This window comes from Monopterus albus, unplaced genomic scaffold (genome assembly GCF_001952655.1).
Source record: "Monopterus albus unplaced genomic scaffold, M_albus_1.0 scaffold92.1, whole genome shotgun sequence".
NCBI lineage: Eukaryota > Metazoa > Chordata > Actinopteri > Synbranchiformes > Synbranchidae > Monopterus > Monopterus albus.
Window position 1 is genome coordinate 784,012 of NW_018127972.1, and position 15,070 is coordinate 799,081.

At 40.4% G+C, this 15,070-nt stretch overlaps 2 protein-coding genes across 3 annotated transcripts in view; one reads left to right on the forward strand and one right to left on the reverse strand.

Annotated features, from left to right (window-relative positions):
• The window catches only part of engase (endo-beta-N-acetylglucosaminidase), a 10,995-nt gene extending 1,388 nt beyond the window's left edge, over positions 1 to 9,607 (reverse strand). The window contains exons 1-14 of one of the 2 annotated variants that reach the window (XM_020608344.1): positions 9,396 to 9,607; positions 9,154 to 9,277; positions 8,476 to 8,555; positions 8,147 to 8,348; positions 6,717 to 6,865; positions 6,369 to 6,523; positions 5,830 to 5,978; positions 5,510 to 5,681; positions 4,716 to 4,822; positions 4,493 to 4,604; positions 2,897 to 3,084; positions 2,650 to 2,792; positions 1,567 to 1,666; positions 839 to 950 (exon numbers count right to left, since the gene is read on the reverse strand). In XM_020608344.1, coding sequence (XP_020464000.1) covers positions 839 to 950; positions 1,567 to 1,666; positions 2,650 to 2,792; positions 2,897 to 3,084; positions 4,493 to 4,604; positions 4,716 to 4,822; positions 5,510 to 5,681; positions 5,830 to 5,978; positions 6,369 to 6,523; positions 6,717 to 6,865; positions 8,147 to 8,348; positions 8,476 to 8,555; positions 9,154 to 9,251 — 1,767 coding nt within the window. In that variant the 5' untranslated portion in view covers positions 9,252 to 9,277; positions 9,396 to 9,607. Of the gene's footprint in view, positions 1 to 838; positions 951 to 1,566; positions 1,667 to 2,649; positions 2,793 to 2,896; positions 3,085 to 4,492; positions 4,605 to 4,715; positions 4,823 to 5,509; positions 5,682 to 5,829; positions 5,979 to 6,368; positions 6,524 to 6,716; positions 6,866 to 8,146; positions 8,349 to 8,475; positions 8,556 to 9,153 lie in introns of both variants that reach the window. The other variant, XM_020608343.1, reaches the window with a different exon arrangement.
• A 2,274-nt stretch (positions 9,608 to 11,881) lies between these two features.
• The window catches only part of csnk1da (casein kinase 1, delta a), a 22,763-nt gene continuing 19,574 nt past the window's right edge, over positions 11,882 to 15,070 (forward strand). The window contains exons 1-2 of the mRNA XM_020608346.1: positions 11,882 to 12,073; positions 12,202 to 12,353. Coding sequence (XP_020464002.1) covers positions 12,278 to 12,353 — 76 coding nt within the window. The 5' untranslated portion in view covers positions 11,882 to 12,073; positions 12,202 to 12,277. The remainder of the gene's footprint in view (positions 12,074 to 12,201; positions 12,354 to 15,070) is intronic.

Consider the following 15,070-nt stretch of genomic DNA (forward strand, 5'->3'; position numbering starts at 1 on the left):
CTGGTGAGGGCGCTGAAGTTTCGATTTTCTAAACATCAGCCATGAAACATTAATGACTTTGAGAGGATCTGCAAATAGGAGTGGGTCAAAATCCCCCCTGAGATGTGTGCAAACCTTGTGGCCAACTACCAGAAACATCTGATTGCCAACAAAAGTTTTGCCACCAGTTCACATAAACCTACCATTGAAACTGTAGACTGATCATTTCTTTGTTAGTGGGCAAACTTACAAAATCAGCTGGGGTTCAAATAATTTTTTCAATGACTGTATCTGAAATTGCTAACATACTGTAGTTGCAGTTGCAAGTGGCTATGATGTGTCTACTGAAACCTACAGCAGGGATTTGTGATCCAGGGAACACCATTCACTAAGAAGTAACCCAAGGACCATTATTGTGGGGTGGCTATACCGGATGAGCACTATTTTAATCCTCAAAGTTTATATATTTGTATGAATTTGATTATTCACAAACAATAGGTAATAGGTTGTGGGGCTTAGGCCTATTCCACATGTATTAGAAGAGATAAAGACTTGAGAGCTGAGTATCAAAGTGTGAGCACTGAAGAGAGCTGAAATGTCACTATAAATGTAGGTGATACACTAAGCTGGATCTGTTAGTTGGACAAGAAGCTAAAATAAATGAGCAGCAGTTCATGATGTCAGACATAACTGTCAGGTGAGGTGTCAAAACTGAAAGCAGTGGGATTGGACTATGTACGGACAGTGGCCATTTTATATAATAACTGAATTTTGCTTTTAAGAAGAAGAAGCTGATTTTTTTTTATCTGTCTCATAAAGTGCACTGTAGAGAACACACAATGCGCTCCCATTGTCTCACCATAACTTCTCCCACCCTGCAGCTGAACGGTGTGTCCTGTAGCTCTCCGTTGCGCTGGATGTTGACACAAATTTCTCTAAGAGCACAGCCAGACAGCTCCAGCTGCGAGCGCCTGTATACAGCGAGCGACATGCAGAGGACAGAAAGCCCAGGAATTCAGACAGCTCTATAATAGAATCCATCAACTTTATATATATAGATATATATATACACACACACAGTATATACAATATATTATATTCAGAGGTGTTCCTAATATTCTGACTCTCTCATGTATATAGCTGGGAGGACAAATATAAAGAGCCGCCTCTGAATATTATATAGTCCAGTACAACACCACCTGTAAATATGACCTCAATAATATAATTTAATTCATATATTCATGACAGTTTCACCAAAAACTGAAACATTTGGAGCTTCAGCCACAGATGTTAAGGCGGAAATGTTGCACTGAAGTGCATACAGTTGTACAGGTGTACCTAATAAAGTGGCCGGTGAATGTATGTGTAAACATGTCCCAAAATATATGTTTACACTTCTGGTCTATTTTCCTGCATTGTACATGTGTAATCACAGTAAATGTGTACTGGGCTCTCAGCAATCAAGATGCAGGTGACCTACACTCAACACTGTGTCCAATGCCTCCTGTGTAGGCACCGAAAGAGCCCTGGAACCGCTCAAGCTACACCTTCTGTGTAGATGCAGCCTAAGGTGTTAGTGTGCCTCACCTGACAGTCCATCCATCTGGATTCAGGTTTCCACATAGCTGAGTGAAGCGGCTCAACAATTGGTGCCCCTCATCCAACTCCTCAGGAGTCACACTGGTAACTGCACCCACCAAAGACAAGGAGAGTTGTTAGCTACCAATAACTGATCTGTTCTGGTTTGGGTCTGTGTGGGCAGCCAGTGGAACCTGCCAAGAATCAACATATTTAGGATGGTAATATCCCTCAGTGTGACACACCTGAGGCTGAAAATCGGTTTTACAAATACACTGGTCTTCCTATAAGACTATTTCACTTTGTCCTAAACCCCTCTTGAGCCTTGTTTATACAGTGTGTTCCAATCAAATTCAACAAACCCTCTTAACTGCACAAACTTGTTGTAAATTGTGTGTTTCAACCTGATGAAGGCCTCAGGTTAATGAGTACATGGGCATTCATGAGATTTGATTGTTAGACTAATCAACATTTGCAGTATAACGCTACACACTGTTTTCCTTGTGGAGAAGTTTCATTCACAAAAATGTCAAAGAGTCCAAAGAATTTCACACTATGGAGCCTTAAGTCCTGCTGATGTCAGAAGATGTGAAAATATAACACATGAAAATCAGCAGAAATAAAAGTTTTGCAGAGTCAGTAATTGTATTAGATTAGAAGATATGAAAATGCAGCTGTTGGTGCAGCATCAACGCAACAGCACACAGTGACACACATGGTCTGTTGTTTATGGCTCACATTCATGTTTGAAAGCGACATGTATCTGACTCCATGCGTGAACACTGTTGGGCTCCTAAACTGCCACACGTGCAGATTTAACTGAAACGTGAGCCACGTGTGTATAAGAATAACCTCATTTGTGGGATGCTCAAATCACACAATCTCTCAAAAACTGCTTGGCTACAATATGTTCCTTACAGTTTGGTTTAAACAGAAATTTCTCCCACTGTTGTCCCATTAAACTGCCTAAGGTATAACAATAATTATTAAAAATGATTATAGAGTGCATAAGCTCCTGCCCCTCAGGATGACCCTGTGAGAATAAGGGTACAGAATGAGGTATGGACAATGGAGGGCTTGTAAGAAACTCACGTTTGACATCCTGGCTGTCCCTGTGTGTGCCAAGACTGGCATCTGTTGTCTTCAGCTCCAGGGAGACCATAATCCCAGCTGACGGCTTACAGACGAGGTTTACCAGAGTCTTGGATGGCAGGGGTACATGGAGGGAGAAGATCCTGAGAGACACAAGCAGGCAGAACTGTGGTAATGTCACTTTTCCCACTACGTGAAACAGAAAACACACACACACACACACACACACACACACACACACACAGACTTTGCACAAACTGGAGAAGTGGCAGACACAGGGATGAGTCCGTCCAGCAGCAGTGAGCAGCCTCCATTCCAGGCATCCTCTGGGCAACCCCGGCTTCTCAGCCAGCCCCCACCCTTCAGCTCCACATGGTAATACAGGGGCTGGATGTCCTGGGCACTCAGGTTGAACCAGTTCCTCTTTGTTTCTTGCTGCACAGACACAAGACAAGGCCACCAGCAAATCAAACTTTATACTACGAATTTCATTCAACAGAGAATGTTAATGATGAAGCACCACTAATGCAGTCACATACAGTATATTTAGTTTTTCTTTATTTAATTTATAGCCATATCAGTTGCTAAAGACAGAACTGTTCTTTGCTTAATGTATCGTATATTGTATAACGGAAGAGAGACTGGTTTGAAGAGCAGCACCTGCACTGTATTAGCCTGTTCAATATTACCGTTTGATTTTTGGAAAAAACACTAATTTCCTCCTTTCTCTTCCTTTTTGAAAACTGCAAATGGAGTAAATGGCCACCTATTCTTCTGGTACGTCCCTGCCAGTGTGACATTCTGTCCTCTTCATGCTCTACTAGATGACCTTGCACCTCTCCTTACAGAGGTGAGGTGACATACTGCAGAAGCCATGTAGCAGCTGCAAGTAAAGTGAACACTGAAACAGAGATTATGAAGGAAACAGGGGTTTAACCCAGGCAATATGAAAACTACTTGACCTCAGGAAAGAACCAGTCATACGAACAGCTTCATTCTTACGTGGCATGTCTGAAAGATTTCCGTCGTGTGAGTCGTGAACAGTCAGACTGCCGTCTCCTCGCGAAACACACTCATTTGACTTAAGAATTACAGTGGCTTCATCTGAACGAATGTGGAGTTTAAATAAGAGACCAAAGTTGATTTAATTAAAACTGCCTCTCAGTTGATCGCATCGATTATGCTAATGAACAAATCTCACACACCTCCTTATGAACAGGTGACACACAACACTGATATCAGCGAATTCGAATTGGAACACTCATACAAACAAACCTCACCGACAAATGTCAGAGAACGTTAGCACAAGAATACAAATATGTGAGTAATTTACTCAGGTAAATTAAGACTCTGGATCCTATTTTCGAAAATGTAAGCAATCCATTTTAATTAAAAATGACATTTTTTCATAATTACATATTTATATGTTCAATAAAATATAGCGGCCCAGTCATCTAGCAATCACAGCTTGGCTCTTGTCAGAGTCGCTCAGATTCTTACACTTACATTTTTCCTGCTTCCAACACATCAACTTCAAGAACTGACTGTTCACAGGCTGCTTAATATAGCCCACCACTTACAGGTGCCAACTGTAAAAAGATAATCAGTCATGCTCAGTCAAAGTCTGCCTGAACATGACCTAAAGTAAATAAGGATCTGTATTTGACTGCCTTCATTTTAGTCAATACCGATCCATTAAAATAGGCCCAGACTGAATGATCAATCCCGAAGATTGACTCGGGACATTAGAAGTCACACAGTTACTTTACTAAGAAAATCTCATGATAACTGTAGCAATAAAAGATACAAAGAAACAAATATTCTCTTCTGCCTCCTTCAGTACCTGTCCTCTCCAGTAGATAGCCTTCCCGAAGCCCTGGCAGAAGGAGGAGATGAAGGGCAGAGGTGAGACCGCCCGGTGGATGTACAGGTAGTCTGACAGAAGAGCCCAGAACCTGTAGGAAGTTCAGGAACATCTCAGTCTCAATCTATTCATCCTCTCTCATGAACTAACATACAATGTCATTGTTTTCCTACTGTTTCTAATTTAACTGTATAGCTCTCACTTGTCCTGATTCTTGCGGAATTCTGTCTTATCACTGTGGGTCTCGTACACCCAGCCAGGAGCAAAGATGGCTGCAGAGAAGTTGTGCTTCCGAATGAGTTCCAGTGCCTGGAGACAACCAAAACAAGAAGGTGCGTAATGTCAATGTTCTGCTAGTGATTAACATATCATCTCTGCCAAGGAGGTCATATTTTTCCTGGCACTTGTTTTTTGGTTGTTTTTTTTTTCACATCATAACATAAAAAGTATTGAATGGATTTTGATGAAATTGTTTTGGAGAGGTTTGGTATGACCCACAGCATAATCCGTTAGATTTTACTGCTGATCTGGATCATCATCAGGATCTACCACACACCAAAGTCTGATCTGGATCCAAGTAATATTCTGGATCTGCTGATCCACATAGAGCTCACAAAAAACTTGCTACTAAACGCAACCAATTTGCAGCCAAGCTCAAAATTCTAGCTGAAACCTACTCAGTTAGGGATTAACAACTCTGACATATCTGCAATAATTACTGAGCTAGCTCCTGAGGAAAACTGCCATAACTATAATATTGTTTTTCTTAAATAACATTCAAACTAAAAGTGATATCAATGTGATTCCAAATGCTAGGAGCAGGTTTCCATAGTCAAGAAATGAATATTCAATATTCCCATGATTGTCAAACTATCATGGGAATATTGCTTTTAGGTGGAATGGCATTATGGGGACAGTGAGCTGCCTTGATGGGGGTTTGTGCTCTCTGGGTGCTGTCTAGTTCATAAACAGACAAACGGTATCAACAGTACGCACCTTATTGGTTTCAAACTTTCCTCCTACCACGTCGCCTCGGGCAAACACGTCCACCCCAATGTAGATGTCAGCCTGGCGGCCTTGGGCCCCACTGTATTCCCTCATCACCTCAAGGTTCTGCTCTGTCCAGTTGTAGTTGGTGAAGAAACCATCACAGGAATCAAAAAACACCCTGATATGGAGAGATTGAGACAAACTGTTTCATAGGCAAGTTACTAAAGAAGTGACAACTTTGGTTGTCTAAATGGACACAGTTCAGTGGTTGAACAATTCATTCATGTTGACTTTTGATGTTTGCAACCTAAAGGAAACTTCTTAACCTGTTGGACTGATTGAGTTCATTCTGCCATTTTAGTTGTCCGTTCTCAATCACGCTGTCGTACCAGAGGACCAAGCTGCCAGGGACTCGCTCGTGCATCTGGTCCGTCAGATACCGCAGGAATAAAAGTGTGTTCTTCACCGCAACCTCCTGCAAGTAGAGAGGATCACACACAATCTGCTTGTTTTGCAGGATGTTACTTAGTACAGTCAGGTCGAGGTGAAGATGTTAAAAAGAAGGCTGCTATAAAAATGTTGTTTGAGGCTATTGCTGTCAAAAGGGGGTTTAATGACTTATTAAATCCAGGGGATCACTTACTTTTTCCACCAGCACTGTAAATGTTTAATGGGAGCTTTCAATAAAGACTGTACTCATTGTTATTCTTAGTGCATTATTAGCTTAAGCACATTGTGTCTCTATATATATTTGTGAATTAGATGAATATCAGATCCCATTTGTGACCAGTTAACCAGGGATCACTTTTTCTTGCTACCATTTAGCGTAAGCATTGCGTGGTACTGTGGTGAGATGTTTGCTTACACTGAGGACGTTCTCTATGTTAATGAGCCAGCCATCAAAACCATAATAGTGGCTGATCTGGACGAGTTTATCAGCTACCGCCCGGTACAATTCTTCCTCCTTCAGGAAGGCCTCGCACAATCTGGCTCCATCAGTCCACTCTGTGATAAAGGTTCCTGGAACACAGGCCAATGACAGCAGGGGGATGTTATACATCAGAGCAAACATGATGACGGGAAGGCTGATTGAGACAGTACTGAACTGCCTTCTCAAAATATAATCAAATGTCACTCATTTAAAAGATATAAGATATGAATTGGGTTTTGCTAAACTGGACCTGGTTGTCTTATTTTGAGCCTCATTACTCACCGATAACAGCAACACCGTGTTTATGTGCAGCACTGGTCCACACAGCAGGAGGAATAGTCACAAGGTTGTGTGAGAAGTAATTGAAAATATCAATGTACTGCCAGTGATAGAAGGCATACGGAGCTTCTGTACTTGTCCCCTGGACAAACCTTGACAACAGAAGAAAGCATGACATGGCGTTATGGAACATTAACGTGACTACAGGTACCAGATAAAGGGGCAGCTGTGGAGTTGGAGCTGGCCGTCTCCTAACCAGAGGATTAGGGTTCGATTCCTGGCTTGTCCAGTCCACATGTCGAAGTGCCCTTGTTCCCGGTACGTGAACGTGTGAGTGCTTGAGAAGGGAAATGGGTGAATGGCCAAATAGTGTGAAAGCACTTTGAGTGTAGTGCAGTGCATAGAAAAGCACAGCAATACCTGCAGGGAAAATAATTTATAGCCTGAGAAAGAAGTGATGTTATAGCAGAAGAACTGTGAACAGACCGTGGTCACATGACAAGAATAGCATATTAACCTAAAGAAAGTCTATACATTAGCACAGTATTATTATAAGGCTCTTACTCGATGATTACATTTTTCTCGTCTGTCTGATGACAAAGAATCTATTGTGAACATGTGTTAGTAAAAAAATCCAGAAGTTTGTGCTGCCTGAGCCAAAGAGAAGAGGACACTTAAAGTCATATATTCATTTATAATGATGGGAATTATTTAACAGCGTATGGATTATTTTTCTAATAAAATACCAGTTATCACAGTGTCCTCATGTTATTCTGAACTGCAGTGATGGAAGTCTGTAAAAGCACTGACACAGTCAGAAATTTAGTCTGGAATCAAATAATCTTTGTGCATTTAAAACACAGTGTTGAGCATCATGTAGCTGTAGACTCCCTCCGTTTGCTTTAAAACCAGGTTGACCTATGGAAAGCCTGAAGCAGTACATTATCACATTAATGTAGACTCTGTCCCTGTCAGGATCCTGTAGGAATGATCCCTTCATTTTTCCAGTGATCTGATTAGTCAGTCCACGGGCTGCTGACAGCACGTGGTTATGGCACAGCGCACCACATACCTCGGGCAGCACACTATGTGCAAGATGTCGGCAGTTCAACTCCGACCGCCAACAGGTCTCTCTTTCTGTCTCCCCTGTTTCCTATCCATACTTCCTTAATAAATGAATACTAAAAAAAACCACAATACTGTAGGTGAGCCAGCTTTGTGGAACTGAAAAGCCTGAGCTAAGCCCAAAGTTAGCTGGATAATTCACTAATCTTGCTTTGTGGTACAAGCCCCAGCTCACTGTGAACTATGTTGGCTTTAAGGTGACATTACAATATCAGGGGGAGCACCTTTAAGAATTCACAGCCCTGAACAATTCATCCTGACAACATGTGCCTAGACGTTTTTAAAGAGCTGTAAATACACCTTCATACCTGTCATCTATGTAGCCGCCCATCATGTCATGAGACACCAAAGTTCGATGTGGACAACTGGCCAGAGGAGGCTCTCGAGGTGCCAGAGGGACTACTGCCACATTAAATGGGTTTGCCTCACTTATCTTCCATGACAGTAGCTCGTCTAAACTCTGTAGACCACTGCTGATTGGTTCAGTGGTGTCTGCATCAAAGTGTTTGGCTGGAACATAACAGGAAATAGCATCTGGTGAAAGATGGTTCTTGTTGTTTGATGTGTGGACACCAAGAAGACAGACGCAACTCAGATTGCTCCAGACAGTCTTAAAGGAGTAATATAGTCACCAAACCTGGTAGCGGTGAGGGTATGTACTTGATAACTTCATAGATGCTACTTGAATCCATGGGTTGATCCAAACAAGACTCCAACCTGGTGACAGTAAAAGTTAAGTGCCCAGTGAGACTCTTGCATTTTGTTGTATTGCGCACTGGGCCCTGAGTAGTAGAACATCTATATGACCGTTTTATTGGCTACTAATCTTTTTTTCTATGATACATCCTCTGTGGTCAGACACATCAAGGCCTATCAGATCTACTTCAAACTATTCACTAATCTGTGATGGTAATTTACCGTTTCAATGACTAATGATCTGTAATGAACACTATATTACTTTCAGAGACACTTTTCTTTTATAATGTCTTCTGGTTGGGTTTTGTCAAGTCTAAGAAAGTGACTGGAAGGATGTCATGATGATAACATCAGGGTTATATCAGCTTAGGATTGGAGATTTGATCTGAATTTACAACAGGCCGCTCGCAATATAAATTCAGACAGACAGATAATTTAAAGTTTTCAAAGTATTTATGTAGATGCGAGTGGCTAAAAGTTTTGAAATTAATGGGGTACTAGTTTTATCTATCTATCTATCTATCCATCTACTGTGAACTGCATTTGAAGCTAACTTAACTCATTACCAACTAGCCTAGCCTACAAAGTGAAAAGTATTCTGCCGAGTAGCCTACAGTACCGGCTGGGTTCTGTTTCACTCCTCTTCACGCCGCGATCTGCAACTCCCTCCTCTCGTTTCCTTTGTGGGAGAACCTTGTTTCCACCAATCAACTCCATTTCGTTGAATTTGACAAATCAACAAACTATAGTGTGAACAGGGAAACCGAAAGAAATGAGTGCTGTTGCGTTAGATCCCAAAACGCGGGAGGAGACTCTTGAGGAAACAATTTTCACCGAAGATAACGCTATGTTTCCCCTTACCTTTGAACCTAACCTCTATAACCCTAACCAGTCGTATTTTATGGTGCTTAACCTGATTCAAATCCTAAGTCAATGCTAAACAACTACATCTGCCTACTCCCGAGTTTTGGGATATAATGTTCGCCTCGGCCGTCTTCTTCTTCTACTGCTTCTCCCTCTACTTCTTCTTTTGTTATTTATTGGCGCGTTGCAAACAGCGTTTAGGTATGTTACTGTCACCTCATGGACTGCAGTCTGGAACAGCCTGGTTACTATCGGCTATTTTCTGGCTAAATCCAATGCTTTCTAAAAAAAAAAAAAAAACTAATTAGCCCCATTCTGTGTCCCACATCCCCTCAAAATATGAAACAATTCTCTCAAGTGTCATGCTATTCCATCGACTTGTCTCTGTCTCTCTTGGCGGATGGAATCTCACACCAGTAGCACGCTTATTCAGGATCTTCAGTGAAATGTTGCTATTTTGCACACATAGTCTCTGTATGCCTATCATTTATATTGATACCTAGCCGGGAATGTAAATAAAATTGTCTATGGCCTTTCAACTCTGAATATCATTTGGGCTATGCCATGTCTTCAGTCCGACTACAGGTACATGTTATACTTATTAATGCACAAAAGTGTGCTGTACCAGCAATGACAACAAAAGACTTCCGACCTCAGGCATTCAAAATAAAAGCAGTTTCCATAAAGTAAAAAAATTAAACAAGGTAGTGAAATACTTGCTAGGTTAACGTTAACATACTTTTGCTAATCAGCTCATTTATTCTTTCACTAAAATGCACTGGTTTAGGCAAAAACATGAAGGGCATTATAGCCTACATCTGGAAAGCATAGGCTACCACAGCACACAAAAAGCATGTTTCATTACCAACTAGATGTCATTAGGCTACACATCTTGTTTTGTATGAAGAAAAAAGAAACACAACTTAATTAAAAGCCCCCCCCCCCCCCTACAACAGTTAGGTCTATATAATTGATTGTATTCCTTTTAAAAACACTGCTAGGAATGTAACGTTTTTATTCTGTTATATTGCGGCTAACTTTATTTTTATTATATTTTATTTAATCAGGTATTTAGTGACTTTGCTAATGTTATAGTTTATTTTAGAGAATGTATATAATCAACTGTCAGCTGGAGAAAGGACTGAGGCTAGGTGACAAAAGAACAAATCTTTTGTTATTGTGCAAGACCAGACACATTTACTTTGAGAAGATTTGTCCCTGGCAGGAAACCAAGGAAAAATAACAAAGGGCACTGAGGGAGGAAGTTAAAGATGGCCACCGTGCACAATAGGCTATGTAGGCTGTATTAGTGTGGACCAGTAGAGGTTAGGGGTTGTGTAAAGTTTTATCACAGAGGTCTACAAAGAGTTCCTTGGACTTTGTGGTTTAGTTTTTGTCATGAAATGCTGTATGAACTGTGTAGCAAAGGTGAGTGTTTTTCTAAACTTTGTCTAATCAATTCAGATAGACTCTAGTAAAGTTCTAGACTCATGTTAACAACAATTAAAGCATAAAGGAGGCACCTGGCCACAGTTTGGCCACACAATGCTTTTGAGAGATTTCAGTTTTGGACATCAAAAAATGTGTACTTTGTCAATTTAAAACTAAATCTACAACAAAATGTGCAAAAAGTTCTCTGCTGCATTTATATGCTGCAGGGACTGAATGTGAATGAACTGAAAGAACCGAGACATCGCAGCACAACTTCTACACAACTGAAGCCACTATATCGGATGAAGCAGTGGAGGAACATGACTCATGTACTATACAGTTTTGACTTTACTTCAGTTTCCATTTTATACTACTTTGCACTTCACTGGGCTACATTTAATGCATTTATATAGGCTAGACAAAACTAGCGAACAAAGTATAAAACACTGAAATGCTGCTTACATGTTAATGCATTAATAACAATGTTCCACCAATATAATAGGCAAGGCATGTTTATTTATAAAGCACATTTTCATAGCCTACACAAAGGCAATTCAAAGCCCTTAACACAATGCACACACATAGATAAAACATTAAGTGCACATTAAAAGCAACAATTACATGACAGCATAAAATAACAACATGTGTCTGTAGAGACCTAGTACTTTTAGGATAGGTTAGCTGTGGCAGACTGTGGATTCTTACACTATAGCCTACTACTGTCTATGTGGATTCTCAGGATATATCTTATACAGGCTAGAACAATAGCATATATCCTTATGAACTGGTGTTTTCTGCATAATAGGCCAGTTTAATTTTGATGAGCATATTTTGCTTTACTTTTATTTCTTTCGTTGTATTTTTATATTGTCGCATTGTTTCAGTTATGTTCTTTCTGACAAATAAGAACCTGGAGTGTTTAAACTGTCCAACATTACAATTCGTGATACAAAGGGTTTGGTTGTGGCTGTTACATGCACTGGTGTCTGCTGGAGTATCTATAATGAAACGCTCTCTGGGATAGTGGCCTCCCACATAATCCAGCACGGAAGTGATGTCAGACTCATCCAGTAGATCGCCGAACACAGAAAGCAGCAAGAGGATCTGAGCTCAATCGTTAACGCTATCTTATTCACATCTGTCTTCATCCGCAGAGAATTAAAGCTTATCGATAACAAAAACGTCGAGAGCAAGAAGTACACACTTGTACATTTCCAACAAGCGCAGTATTGCCACAATATGAGGTTGGTAGTATTTTAAAACAAGTGGCGAAAGATTGTGAGCTCCGACTTCTTCCGGAGACGACATAGTTTATCCCTTTGCTACAGAGGCGTTTTGTGTTTGTTTTTTTTCATGTTCTGCTTTTAAACAGACTCGAGCTTTATACTTGAACATTTTTGGATATTTTGGAGCTAGCGAGTTCGCTTGCTAGCCGACCACCGATTGCCATGGAGTTGAGAGTGGGAAACCGATACAGACTGGGCAGGAAAATTGGAAGTGGATCATTTGGAGACATTTACCTCGGTAAGTTATAGTCAGAGAAACTTAATGTAATGTTTCCATTTGTTTTTTGTTTACCACAGCACGATACACGAAGCTGTAGAGTTTGCCAGCTGGTTGCTTTTTCTGGGTCCAAAATGAGCGGATAGTAGGTCAGCTGTTTTATTTTAGCAATGTTAGCCACTAGCAGCCTATGTAGCAAAACGGATAGCAGTAAGAAGATGTCTCCTGTCTTTGCTTTAATTCACCGTAAACGACGTATTTATTCAGAGTGCTTGGCTTGGGGAGCACTAGCTGTATGTCATCATATAAAATTAATGTCCAAATGAACTTTGTTAATGGTGACTGGCTAATGATGGAGTTTCCTCTCGGTATTTCCTCACTGGGCAGCAGCAGTAGTCCAGAGTAGAATACATGACCAGGGGCTTGCACAGCCACCTATAAACACAATAAGCCGGCTCATTTTCCTCTTCTGGATTTAGTGAGAGTTTAATCAGAAAGCTAGTTAGATCAGTGGTTCTCAAAGGGGATTATTTCGTTGAGGTTTATATAGTATCAATTCTCAATATTTTATTTTGCTTCTGAAAAGACGCGAGCTAGTCAATCTGAGAATTCTCGATGTGTTGTGTTGAGTTTGGGTTCTCAGGGCTTAATTTGATCCAATGAAGCTCCACAGTCTAGTGTCACTTGAGATGTCTGACACTAATAAATCCAGCTGCTAGTTTAACATTAGAGCGGACATGTTCTTATGTCATTCAGTTCTAGTTGCAAAGTGGCAAAAGCTGTGGCTTATTCCGTAGTCTTAGCTCTTACTCAAAGTAAAGGTTGAAAGAGATACAGCCTATTGTAGCTGCCCTGGTGAAAGATTATTCAAGCCAAGAGTGGATTTAGACTGCTCACTAGCAATGGTGATAGTGGGAAATCCATCATTACTGAGCTCTGTGTATTTGAGGTACAAACATAGGGAAAACATAAACCTGTTTAAAAAAAAAAAAAAGCAAACTGAATGTACTAACCATTTGAAACATCTTTCTGATATTGAGTTGTGCTATCTGTGTTGCCATGTATCCTCTGGCGGCCATACCTGAGGGCCACAGCTCTTGGCAACAGTGGCTGAGTACAGCTTATCACATTTCTGAGGTGTAGACTTAGTCATCTTAACATCAATAGGGAGGAGACATTGATAATTTATTAACTGTATTTGCTGGCTGTGGACTGATCACTTCATTGCTGATAACCTGGAGAGAGCAATGCCCAGGGACCTGCACACAACATGACTTGCCTCTGATACAGTGTAATATAATTGAAATTCAGGACAGAGGTGGGAGGAACAGCAGCTCATCATAATACGTGAGAACTGGAACCAGCTAATGTGTGTGGCATTTTATTTGGTACATTACTTGTGATTAGTTGATAATAGTTAGGAATAAATAGTCACTTCCTGTTGATAAATTTATCAGTAAATCAGTGGATTGTTTCAGCGGTATTGCTGTAGGCTGTATTCAGATTATTAGTATGATATTGTTGAAAGTCAAAGCTTTGAATTAATTTTCCAGTGCATGTTTTGTTTTCTAAAAGACCATAGTGGTTTTGTGTGTTTTAGCACATTGACCACAACCACATGTTTTACCGTACATTTTAGCATTTTGTGAACGATTCACGAGGGAGAACAGAATCGTAATAACTGTTGATTTGAGCAAGCAACAGGGGTTCTCCGACTCCTGGTGGTCAAAGCTGCTGGCACTCACTTTTGGCAGCCTGAATCCCCAGAGATCAAACACACTGTCTCCAGTTCTTTTTGACCTGGGAGTGAAGGATCATCTCATTCCTTCTACTTTCAAAATAAAAGCTGGGACAGTGACATCTTTTTTTTTAATCAGTAAGAGCAGTTACTGTTTTAAAAATCAGTGTATTGACACAAAATAATACATCAAATTTGTTGGCAAATGGTCTAGTTTTTTAAGATATTGTGACAGAGAAATGATGATAATCAAATTACTAGATACATCTTTGTTTCCAAGGAGAGAGTTATTTCCATAGCCTGTATGCAGCAGAGAAATAATTCACTAGGAATGTGCACAAAATGATCAGTTATTTGATTTGTTGAAAAGATCAACACCGTTGAATACTTAAAAAAAAAAAAAACAACACCACCATTTTGTAGAGAAGCAGAACTAAGGTTTATGACACCATTTCTGCTTGTATGCTACACAGTTTACATAGAGAGCAGGCAGGAGATATGTTTGCACATTGAGCAAAAACATGAAGTGAAGTGTGGCTTTATTTTACCCAATTGGACAACGTTTTAGTACTCATTATGAAGCTTTTTTCCATGGTTCTCCCTGCATGATGAGGAGTTGTTTATAACAACACCGCAAAAATGTTGAGCTTCAGCACCAAAAAGATGAGGCAGAGTGACAATGAAAGTATTCTCAGACATTTCAGACCGACTAAAGATAGCCTAGACTGTCAGAAAATCAACTGCAATGAATTCCACTGATTATTTAGATCCCATTAACATTGGTAATCAAATGCAAAAAAGTGACCGGAACATATTTCTGAGCATTTAAAAATCAATACAAGACAGCTGCATATGATGCAAGATTTACATTGTAACCTATTTAAATTGACAATATATATTATATATTGTATTTCTGTTGAAGGGGGTCCCTGATGGACTAGTGGCTAGGATTTAGTGCTCTAGCCGTTGTGGCCTGGGTTTGATTCCGGGGTGGGCCCGG